This window comes from Alnus glutinosa, chromosome 4 (assembly GCF_958979055.1).
Source record: "Alnus glutinosa chromosome 4, dhAlnGlut1.1, whole genome shotgun sequence".
Lineage (NCBI taxonomy): Eukaryota > Viridiplantae > Streptophyta > Magnoliopsida > Fagales > Betulaceae > Alnus > Alnus glutinosa.
This window is the reverse complement of record NC_084889.1, coordinates 17,012,653-17,025,210: the sequence shown is the minus strand read 5'-3', so window position 1 is coordinate 17,025,210 and position 12,558 is coordinate 17,012,653. Positions and strand designations below refer to the sequence as shown.

The 12,558-nt window shown below is 40.6% G+C and overlaps 1 protein-coding gene across 2 annotated transcripts in view; it reads left to right on the top strand.

The window, feature by feature from the left end:
- Positions 1-12,310, top strand: part of LOC133865750 (uncharacterized) — a 30,113-nt gene extending 17,803 nt beyond the window's left edge. The window contains exons 2-3 of one of the 2 annotated variants that reach the window (XM_062302214.1): positions 4,431-4,636; positions 12,049-12,310. In XM_062302214.1, the coding sequence (XP_062158198.1) occupies positions 4,431-4,628 (198 nt within the window). In that variant the 3' untranslated portion in view covers positions 4,629-4,636; positions 12,049-12,310. Of the gene's footprint in view, positions 1-4,430; positions 4,789-12,048 lie in introns of those variants that run through there. The other variant, XM_062302213.1, reaches the window with a different exon arrangement.
- Positions 12,311-12,558: the final 248 nt, after the last annotated feature.

Here is a 12,558-nt window from a genome sequence, read left to right as displayed (position 1 = left end):
ATAATTGAAGTACTGAACTACCCGGTTCAGCCACACGTTGGGGTTGTCTCCCGAGTACCGAGGAAACTCCAACTTAGTGAAATTACTCGATCCTTTAGAACTATTCGAGTGCCCGGAAGAATGATTTCCGTTTCCTTTGTCTGCAGATGATTCACCATGTTCAAAACCCTTGAAGAAGAGTTCCTTAAGCTCCGCAAAGCTGGACTGTGATTCTGCATTCATCTTCTGCATTACTTCTTTCAAATCCTGAATTTCTAATTCCAATTTCTCAATGCGATCCTTGTTGGTAGCCATGCTTTGAATTTTGAACCTGGCTCTGATACCAAGTTGATAGGAACCCACGATAATTTGAACAGAATTAAAGATATTTGATAGATAATGAACTCCTTTCGGGTAGGAGAGACCACAAATGAATCCACTTAGGGCTGGATACAAACCACAAATGACAAAATGCCAATACAATAATCAATAATCTATTCTCCACATTCTAGAACTCATCTTATACTAGAGCTACGTAACTGAGAATAAAACTACCCACTAACATGTTAAACTACCCACTAACATATTAAACTACCCATGCACATATTAAACTACCCGTGCACTAAATAACTACCCATGAATAACTGCAGCACACCACTACCCATGTCTAGATAGTCCTTCACGTGGCCATGAACTGCAGTTGTCCAACACCCACGTCTAGAGTCCTCCACGTTTCCATCATTTTACTTATGTAGACTTTTTAAAATTATTCTCAGTTCGTCACTTTTAGGGGTTCTCTTGTATACTTCCCGTGTATAAGGGTTGCGCCCCTCCGCACTTATTTTTATAAATTGCAATTACTGATAAAAAAAAAAAAAAAAAAAAAAAAAAGTGCTGGAATAGTCCATGTAACGGAACTTGAAAGCTCCAACAAGGAGGACTCTTTTATTTCGCCTCTACACTTTCAAAAACCTTCTTATTCCAGCATTTTAAATCAAGCTTCAGCCTTTTATACGCCAATACATAACAAGGAGTACCGAGACATTGGTACGTGTTCCACCACTGTTTTATCAAGTCACTAAAGATTTCTTCTTTCAACAACATATTCTCAAATTTGAAGTAGCATGAGCCTTTAACCACGCCCCCACTGTAGCATAATAGGAAAATGATCTGGTAAAGGTAAAGGAAGACAATGTTGAATCAAATTTGGAAAATGCTCTTCCCAATTTGGGGAGACTAGGAATCTGTCACTCCTGAATATGGAAGGCAGGTCTTGGTTATTGGACCAAGTAAAGGAACCTCCAGCTAATGGAAGGTCCATTAGCTCTAGATCATAAATAAAATCTAAAAAATCCTTCATAGCGGAAGTTAACTGAGACTCTCCATATCTTTCGTTCGGAAAATGAGTAACATTAAAATCCCCTCCAATGCAACAACGATTTTCCCACCAACTTAGGACTCCTACTAACTCCTCCCACTGGTAACACCTATCTGGTCCCACTGGCCATATTAGCCCGTGATTTCGACACTGAAGCCAGTTCCACTGAAAGGCCTTGCATCGGCAAAGTGACTGCCAAAATTCCAGTAGGGAACCAACTAGGTCGCCCACCTAAGGGAAAGCTTTGACCCAAGATTAAGCCCTTGGCCCACATATCAGAGAGAAACCTCAGGTTAAAGTCCACATAGATGAGGGCCTCGGAAGATCTCGGTACATAATCCCATACTTTAACCTAAAATGAAGTAAAGGCCCTCTGAAAACATACAACCATCCTAACATTGTTAGGCGGCCTTAAACTACTTGTGCTTGCTGAGTTTTATGGGCCCAAAGTGCTAGCAAGGCCTACAGAAGTCCCACCCTCCAACCTAGCCCTTTTAAGGGTTGTATTGTTGCGTGGAACCCATGCCAACTTTCTTTCTAGAAAGTTTTCTCAAGATACGTGTCTCCTCCCTTTACTGTCCACGTTAATTATCAAATGTAATATATTGCCAGCATTATTAGAGTTCTTTGTAGTTTTTTTTGTTTGTAATCATCCTCCACACAGGGGAATGAAATGTTCCCTCCTCTCTGCCCCTAACAACCTTTGTCTTCTTACAAACGAAGGGGCTATACAATTGGCTGCTCAAAGTGTTCTGGTGTCGGCGCGCTGCACCACCCTTAACGGTTGTTCTTTGCGCTGAGCTCCGCCAGAAGTACCACCAGTGTCTTTGCCGTTAACGGTGGTCTCTCTAACCACCTGTGCATATGTCCGTACACCCTGTGCATCCTGAAGCTTCGATGAAGGCAGATCATCAGTCTTGACCCCCAGGGGTGTCTGTTTCACTAAGGAATAAGGAGACAGTAGAAATTGAAGAACCTCCACAAAGCTGCACCATCCCCAATTGTTCTTACCCTCGGGGACAATCACCAAACCCCTCTGCCCACTGCCGCTGTATTCCTCAAAGGCCAAATAGCTCCCATGAGAATTATAGCTTTTCATGCCCGAGAAAGCTTTCTGAGCATCCCTAAATTTTCTAATGAACGTTACGTTCTCTTCTTCTTTTACCGCCTCCCCTAACGTTGAGAGAAGCTACACCACTCCCCTTTTCTCCAAAACAATAGAACGTAAATAACCCTTTCCATGTTCCACAATACGCAAACAGAATGCGTTTTCCCATGGCTCAATAGTGAACTCCCCATTTGTCCAACAAAACACTCTGTTTCGACCTCACAAAGCGCACCCCCAACCTGCTACAACAGCCCCGAGTAGTAACAACCCAAGACACCCATGTCACCAACCTCCAAAGCGAAACACAGAAGAAAATCCATTATGCACCACCAGGCTTTAACGAAACACGCCCTCATTCGCCGCCGAGAGAGGAAAATGTGCCCTCATGCACCACAGGCTTTAACAAAATGTAATTTCATAAAGACTGCAGAAAAAAAAAATGACCAATATTTATACAGAGGAATCATTATTTTCTGTAAGCCATTCAACATATATTCTTGCAGCTCGTAAATAAATTGACCCCCTATACTTCCCCCTACTCATTCTCCATGGATACCAAAGCATTGCCAAAAACCCTCCTTGACAGAAGCCCTTTAACCCCTTATCCATCATCAAACACCCAGAATGGACTCTGTCCCCTCCCCCTAATTTTTGTCCACGAAAAAGGATTCTTCATTTTGACCTGACGAACATCCTGTTAACATCCCCTCCAAGCCGAAAGGCCAAACGGAACTGATGAATTTGCATTGTTCTATTAATTATGAGAGGTCTAGTTGTAGCAAATGCAAAAGGAAGTAGTATTCCTGTGGGCTTTTGTTTCTTTGGGATGTTGGGTCTTTTGTGTTTTGGGTCCTTGTGTATACTTCCAGTATACTTTAGGAGCGCCTTACACTTTTTATAAAATTCTCTTACTTAACAAAAAAAATAAAAATAAAAAATAAAAAATCCTTTCCTTGAAAAAGCTATTTGAACTAGGAGTAATGCTACATATCACCCTTGTGTCCCCTTTTTGTCCGTCCAAAATTGATGTGGTTCTTAAAATCACCATTGAATTTATGATAGGCCACTATTAGATTTTAATCCAATGGTGATTTTAAGAGGCACATCAATTTTAGGGGAAGAATACAAGGGTGATATGTAGCATTACTCTTGAACTAGTCCCTAACCCATCCTCACCCACAATATCCAAAACAGTCTCCTTAAACAAAGAACCAATCACCTGATTTAACTTCGAGCTACATACACCCTTACACCCTTCGGCCTAATCTGAATATTCCTGAGTTGATCCCACCTCATGTACCGTAGTTGTTTGTGCCACACCCACCCTTGTCGATGCCCCCGCAGGGCCTGTACCTTCTTCGACCGTGTCAACACATGACCGAAATGAAACAGATGATTCAGCCAACTTCTCGGTAATTTCTACCTCCTTGAACTTCACATTTACCAACCTAAATCCGTCGGCGTAATCCTGGTCACCAGGCATCACTGTGACTGCACTTGTTTCCACCACACTAACCACCTTCGGAACAGATTTGCCCGGCCCGTCACCCAATACTGTCCTATTTTCCTTCACTTTCCATATCTCATTCTCTGGTTGTTTCACCCGCCGATGGTAAACAGCCTCCATCTTTCTATCCGAGACTTCACGTTTCTTCCCCATGCTCTGAACCTCCGCACAGTTTATGGTATAAGGCTGTTCGTTTCTTTTAAGTGTATAGATACACATGATTTTCTCTAGTTCTTTCCTCTACTGGGTTACTTCCTGTCCTCGTAAATAAATATCAAATATGCATCATGAATGATTGATACTTTTTAGTTTTTTAGTTCTCACTGCCTCTATTTCGATAGAATAATTTGACTTGTTTGATTGAAGTGCATTTCCATTCTGGGGTTGTTTCTCTGAAGCATTTTCTTTCCTAAGTGGTAAAGAGCTTGATGGTTTGATTGCTTGAACTTGCGAATCAGATGATGGGGAAAGTAAATCAAGATAGACTGGCAGAATTCCTTGGGGAGCTGCAGCGTAAAGAGGATACAAATGACCGTTATGTTGCTGCTCTGAGAGGAGAAACATTGACTAGGAAACCTTATGTGCGAATACAACCAATCCCAAAAAAAAGCAACACTGGGGATGACAAGGAGCAGAAGAATAAGGACCAAAAGTAGATGAGGAGGTGGGTCTACTATTTATGTGGATACTTTTTGTTTCTTGGTAGTTGTACGCCTTCATTACACAAGCTTTCAGTGTTTTTTTTGGATGTTATTCAACATCTGTATGTCATTATGAGACAAGTAATAAAAAAAAATTCACTTTTGTTGGACGTTATTCATCATCTTATGGTCTATTCTTGTTTTCTAATTTATCAAGATGAGTAAGAGCTTTTCCCTTCTAGGCATACTGTTTAAAGTTAGACCTGTCTTCTGTTGTTTATCACTTTCTCAAGTCTGGGAAGTCATGAGCTATTAACTTATGTCGACTTGAAGAAATTTGCCAATGATGCCTCCTATGATTGTAGCATTTTTCTTGGTCATGAATTCTAAGGGTAGTCCATGAGCCTGCACCCAGAGCTGGGTAGTGTTAAAATCAATTTGGCTAAGTGCAAGACCTAATGGCCAGTGTTTTAGAATGAGGTGGAAGCATTTTTCGTTCAACGGTCCCATGGAGAATCACCTTTTCAATTGAATTTGAACAATGCAATGATGCCCACATCAACAATTTCCATGTTGTCAATAAAACTCCAGGTGGTGAGAATTGTGGATTTGATGGCTTATTTATTTTTAAGTTTTTGGGCTATTAGCTTTCCCACCAGGGTGAGATTACATATTTTGGTGGCCGCTTTATTTTCTGGTTGCAAGAGGGATTGGCTCCGTTAGAGAGAAGCTTCCTCCCTGAGTCCCTGTTATTTGGATTTTTTTTCCCCCCCATTTCCGTGTGGTTCACATGCCAGTCCTCTGTTTCCAACTTCGTATAAATTTCGAGTGATTTCCGAACTATCATCAGATTCCCATTCCAATAGCGCCCAAACAGTCTCGAATGGATTTGGTTAGAATTCCTGAGAAGTAACGTTGACAGTCTGATTGCTTGTTCAGGCGGAGCCAGAATCCAACAAACTGATGGTGGTCAGGGACATGTATCCGACAAAGCTCCCTGGGACAAGCTAGCCCACAAGGCCAAGAAGGTGGAGCTGCTCTCCCCAGAGTCTCATTGTCTCAAATCTCTTCGAAGAGAACACTAGGAGAGAGGGGGAGCGTGTAAGAAAGTTATCACCATTTCCACCTACAAGAATATGATGCCTGCAAATATATCAGTTCGTCGAAATCTCAAATCACAACTAGAAACCAAACATGAGAATACTGATAAATTCTCGGAAAGACGGTAATAATCCTAACGAACCAAACCGTCCCTTAATGAATGTCTGCCGTAGATTGAATAAGATGCTCAGGTTGGACAATATAGCATATCCTGACGTTTTTATTTTATTTTATTTTTGGTGAAAAGGAGATTCATTATTACAATAAAACATCAGGTACAATAAAGTCTAAGGTAGCTAGGACCCTACATCAGTGTTAAGTTAGCTTTCAGCCTTTCAACATAAAATTTGGTGGAAAATAATACTATTAGTAGTGGTTAGTGGCCTGTATAAAGAAAATTTGTAGTAGGTATTAGGCATTAGGCCTTCAAGTTTGTAAATCAAATTTGAATATGTAGGGAGTACCCCGAATCACTCATGGAGGTTGAGCACCTCGAAATGCTCGTGAAAACCGGACATCTCGAATAGTCCAATTCTATCCATTTTCTATTACTATTTTAATATACAATTTCCATTACCGATTTATTGTTCTTTCAATTTCCTTTTACAATTCTGAATCAAAACCCTAGAATTCCTAAACAATAAATAAACATGTTACAGGTTAGTAGAGGGTGTGGTTGGCCGAGAGGAGTAGATGTATTTTTCGGGCGGTAATCCTGGGGTGGCCGAGTTTGTTATGGTGGAGGCAAGCGCTGGAGGGGTTCATCAAGGGCGAAGAATCCAGCGAGAATTGGAGAACTTATCGTCAAGAGAGCACAACGTATGTGGTGCAGAGACGAGGGAACAAGCATGGACAATTCATTGAGTTGTCGAAATATGGAGGGGGAGGAAGGTGAATTTTCTTATCATCTCAAAGGGTAGCGACAGGAAGGGATGGTTGGATTGCTGGGTTCAGATGGCAGTGGTTGAAAGGTTACTATGATAAACAACGTCAAGGAAGGAAAAAGGAGGGGAAGCAAATTGTAGTATCACCGGCAATGACGGGATTACGTCAGGATGGGCGCTCGTACGCGGTGGCGTTAGAAGGGAGGACGACCGGCGATGACATCACAAATGCGCGCACAAGGGCAGTCTGGGCAATTATGGATCTCATACGGAAGCAAAGATGGAAAGCCCACAATAAAGGTCGGAGATCACGCTGTAGGCCCGAGTGTATCAACTCTGAAAATGGAAGAAGTTATGAAGATGAATATGGGAGATGCGAAGACTCTGGAAGAGTTGACGCGTTTCCTAAGGTCTCTTAAGATGGAAGCCGAGAGATGGTTGGCGCTTTTGAAGTTGGGCCTTCAGAACAAAAATGTGGGGGAGTCAGTTAGGCTGCAGGTTGGGTTGGTGAGTGGGGATGTCCGAGCCCAGCTAGAGGAAGGGCTGAAATTAAATGACCCAAAGACGCATGAGCCACGAGTATATGAACCCACAACCCGGTTGCAAGTCTATACTCGTCAATCACCACACAAGGTGACGTCTCAGTGGAAAGTTAAACGTCGATGGAATCTAACCAAAAGTTGGCTATAGATGCAGCACAATCTAAGAGGGCTGAGTTAGTTCCTAGGAGTAAGGCATAGGTTGCTTCTGGTGCAGTAGTGATGGCGGGTATGTGTTCATTTGGGTATCAGGCAAACAATACCGAAAAGTGGTTTGAGGTCGTCGACGAGGTGGTTGAGAGTGAGTATCTTGCTGAGGAAAAATAATGGTTGTTTCGGTAGTTGATGGGGGTTCGCCGGTGTGTTTGTAGATCAGAGGATGTGGGTCGGATTCAAATGTTTCATAGCAAAAGTTGGACAGTTTGGGGTCTGCTCAGAACCTGTCGCAGGGGTTAAGGGTAAGCTTGGGGATTGTTTAGAGGTTATTGAGGGTATGTTGGAGGAGTCTTGACACTGGTGCAAGCAATTTCAAGCATGGCCACAACGGTGGGTTTGAAAGGCACAATTGAGCGTGAAACAAAGTGCGATGAAGAGAGGATGGGTGAAGATTTTTTTGGGGTTGCCGAAGAAGGACCGCTAGTCCAAATGGTCTATAGGCAATCGTTGAAGCGACAGGTGGGAGGAGGGAATGTGTTTGTGTCTGGCCAGATGGAGCTATTATTTCCGTGGGTAATCCTGGAGAGATGGTGGGGACTAAGTATTTGTCTTATATGGAGGCGTATGAAATCGAACTTGAAGTTTTCCTCTTACAAGATGTGGTTGATGGAGAAGGAGAAGAGTTGGAGGATAGTGACCCACTATCAATTGTACCCTTGGCAGTCAGTGTGGGTGAGGAGCACATCTCTAGTGTCTCCTAGATGGGTGGTTAAACGGGTGAAGGGCTTTGACAAAGTAGTAGAGTTATCGTGTGATCGATTTGAGGATAAGTTGATGACTCTTTTGAAGAGATTGAAGCTACTAGAGATCAAACGATAGTAGAGACTATGTCTACGGTCCCATCTACATCAGGGATGAAAGGCCAACGGGAGAGAAAGCGGTTGGATTGGTCCATTAATTATGACAAGAAAGGGGAACACTCTATTAGAAGGTGAGGAAAGGAAAGGGGCTCTTTTCGTGTTTATGAAGCCTAAAATAGTAATATGGAATGTAAGAGGGCTCAATGTGCTGAATAAAAGATTGCGAATTAAAGGGCTCCTCAGATAGTGGAAGGCAGATTTTGTTTGTGTTGGAGACGAAGATGGAAATTATCACTAGGGCAATGTTCGGAGCTTATAGGGCTACCAACATGTGGAATGGTGTTATATGGGAGCAATTGGGGCCTTGGGTAGAATTTTGCTTATGTGGGATAGGTGGGTGGTGGAGAAGATTGATGAGTGTGTGGGAAGATATACAGTTGCTTGCTCTTTGCGCAACACTGATGATAATTTTGTGTTTGGGGGGGGGGGGGACCTCTAATAATGACAGGGAGAGGAGATATTTGTGGGATGAGATGGCTGGTTTGCTGGTGGGAGATGCTATGGTGCTTTGGGGGAGATTTCAATTTGATCAAGTTTCCTAGCAAGAGATCGGGTGATTCTAGTTTTTCTGCAGCTATGGAGAAGTTTTCAGAGTTCATTTTTGTACAGGGCTTGGTGGATCTACCTCTCGAAGGAGGGCAGTTTACTTGGCCCAATGTCAAGAAGATCATGTATGGTATAGAATTGATAGATTTCTATCATCTCCGAAGTGGGAAGAACATTTCCTTGAGGTGACACAGAGGCGACAACCTAGAAAGTTGTCAGGTCATTTTCCTATACTATTGGACTATGTGGCGCAAAGAGGATGGAGCAGATATTTTAAATTTGAAAATATGTGGCTGAAATCTGAAAGTCTTATGGAACAAGTAAAACTTTGGTGGGTGTCGCCGTCGTATGAGTTTCATGGCCTGCCTAGTTACATTTTGGCAAACAAGTTGAAAGCTTTATAGGTGGATTTGAAGAAATGAAATGAGTAGGCATTCGGTGATGTGGGGAAGAAAAAGGAGTTATTGGAGGGTATTTGTGATTTGGATATAATTGATGAGGGTCGTAGGTTAGTGGAGGAGGAAAGGATGAGGAAGATAGATATGGCTAAGGAGTTGGAAAAAAATGCTTCTTTTTTAGGAGGTAAAATGGAGACAGAAATCTCGTGCTTTGTGGCTGAAGGAGGGGGACAATAATACGAAATTCTTTCATAGGGTGGCCAATTCGCATCGTAGATACAATCACATGGAGTCTTTGAGTATAAATGGGACTATGTCTAATAATCCCATGAAGATAAAGGAGCATATAGTAAATTATTATTACAAACTATACACCAAGCAGTCCTTGGAGGCCAAGGGTGGATGGGCTTTCTTTTTCATCCATTGATGCGAAGGAGAGTACTTGGTTAGAACGAGAGTTTGAGGAGCAGGAGGTGTGGGAGGTGGTGCGAATCTTGAATGGTGATAAGGCGCCGGGACCAGATGGGTTCACAATAGCTTTCTTTCAGAAGTGTTGGGATGTTTTGAAAACATATCTTATGGCAGTGTTTTCAGAATTCCATAATCAATGCCAGTTTGAGAAGAGTTTTAATACAACGTTTGTTTCTCTTATTCCAAAGAAGCAAAAGTTGTGGATGTAAATGATTTTAAGCCGATTAGTTTGGTGGGAGGGGTCTATAAAATCATATCCTAGGCACACGCCAACAGGTTCAAATCAGTATTGGGCAAGATTATCTCTAGTTCTCATAATGCTTTCATTGGAGGTCCGCAAATTTTGGATTCGGCTCTTATAGCTAATGAATGCTTGGATAGTCGAATTAGGTCGGGGGAGTCTGGGTTGTTGTGCAAGTTGGACTTGGAGAAGGCATATGATCATGTTAATTGGAATTTCTTGCTTTGCTTGGTTCAGCGGTGTAGTTTTGGGGAGAAATTGAGGGATAATAACCGTCCACGTCCGCTGTCCGCTGTCCGCATCCGCATTTCCTTTATATATTATATATATTATTAAATTAAATTCACTAAAACGAGGTCGTTATGAATTTAGTAAGTTTAGAACCTTTAGGTTATGTTAGGTTTTTTTCACTATCATCTCAAAGTAATACTTCATTACATTTACTTTTTTTCTTTTCTCATGGTAATTCAAATCTCGATTACTCTATAAGACAATTACCTTCTATGGTTGATAATCGTGAATTGTGTAACAAGTGAAATCTTAATTTATTTAACATTGTATATAATAATAACTGTATTATTTAATCTTGTATATAGATTTAGATAGTAATAAAAAACGCCCATTACCTCATATGTGAATAGCGAATAAGAACCGTATTTAATAACCACAATAACTGCGCAGATACCTGCAGTGAAACTTTTGATGGAGACATGGCCCTAACCTGTACATAATGCAAATTCATCATCCATGGTACATACCTTAACCGTAGAGAGAAATTAAGTGAAATCATCATCTCTAGTGCTGTTTAGAGACATTTTTTTTTTTTTTTTTTTTTTTTTTTTTTTTTTGTAGTTAGCTACACTAGCTAGCTAATACATTTGTGTTTGTGTTAATGAGAGAGTACCTCATAGTCGTATAATTTATTTCATTATATACATTTATTGGATTAAACTCCTGCTTCTCTATCTGTTTTTTTTTTTTAAATAAAAAATAAAAATAAAAATAGATATCTATCATAAGAATTTTGCTATGATTGCTAGAGTAATTTCATACAACTCTCGTCATCCTTGACACATCCAGGGAATCGATTGAGGTAAACCACACATTTACCTGTTGCATAAAGTCATTGTAAATTGAATTGAAAAGAGGATGCCTTTATTTGAGTTCTGTATTTCCCGGCTGAAGGTTTATGAGGAAGACCTGATGACAGGTGGTTGGTGGCACATTGACCTTTTGTTGACTTTTTATATCTGGTTTGCAAATACAGTTACAAGGCCATCTTCTTCTGCCTTCAGATTGATACATTATTTTATTTTCTTCATCATGCAATTTCCAGTTACACCATATCAGGGCTTTGTTGTTGAAATCATTTCTTTTGAACTGAAAATGTCTTAGTAATTTAGTACAGAAAGATGATATGATTAGGAATAGTATAGTTGACAGTATGCAATCACTCTTGCTTTCTTTTTCTTTTCTTTTTTTTTTTTTTTTGGGGGGGGGGGGGGGGGGGGGTGGGGGGGGGTGTTATGTAAATGAGTCTGCATTTAGCAGCCGCCCTGGCATGAACATCATACTTGTTTTGGCTTTCTCCTGTAAGTGGTCTTTTATCACACAAATGGAAATGGAATTCAAGATATCAAGATAGCACTAGTGGCTTTCTGAGAAGATGATGATAATAATATTAAGGCATTGCTTACAAAAAAACATGGGGGCTCACTGCAGGATATTGATGGTAATTGATTATTATATTCTAAAAGTTCTGCTTACCTCTCTCCTGTCTTGCTTATCTATATTGGGAATGCTGTCAAGGGCTTCTTTTTTTTTTTTTGGCTTTTTCCTTTAAATTGTGTGGAGAAATTACTGAAAAGTTTAGAAGCAGACCTTTTTCCTGATTCATTGATTATTTTTGGGAAAGTTAATCCTGGAAATGGCTGTGTTTGCAGACTAGGGTTTGGGCTGGATACCATTTGTGGATTTCTCTCAATATTTTTTAGACTACTTTTAAGGGATTCTGATTAGGCTGACTGGCCATTTTTCTCATTTACTTCACAAATTTCTTAAAATTTCCCTGCCTCTTCATGGGGGGATCTGTGATTCGCAATTTGTGTGCATGCTTTGTAGAAGTAATTGTATGCTCATTGCTCAATTTACACCTGATTCACTTTTTCTAACTGTGCAGGCAGCCATTGACCTTTGATTATTCACAGAATCATTAAATGCCACAAATTTGTGGGGATTGCACAACTGATTTACATATAGTATCTCATTATACCTATAGAGTTTTGTGCCACTAGGTTTACTGTTTTTGAGACTGTTACAGACCTCTCTGTTGCAGTATTAGTTTATTTCTTTCTTTTTCTTTTTCTTTTTTAAATTAGTTTGTTTCTTTTTCATTTTGGATATTATATTAGTAATGGAGTGATTTGATTTTACTCATCAGACTAATACTTTTTGTAGTGGAATCATACTTCATAGTTCGTGCTCAAATGTGAATTTTTTGCTGTCTTTCTTATTTGTCAGAGGCATATTGCTTAGGAAGTGCCAAATCTTATCAGAAGGTTATGTTTAAATAATGCCCAGCTGCCTAATTGCTAACCATATTGTAATCAGCTTATGCTTTTGAATCCGTTGACTCCTAGAATGAAGGCATAATTCACATAACTGGAATGCATAATTGCCCACTCTGATA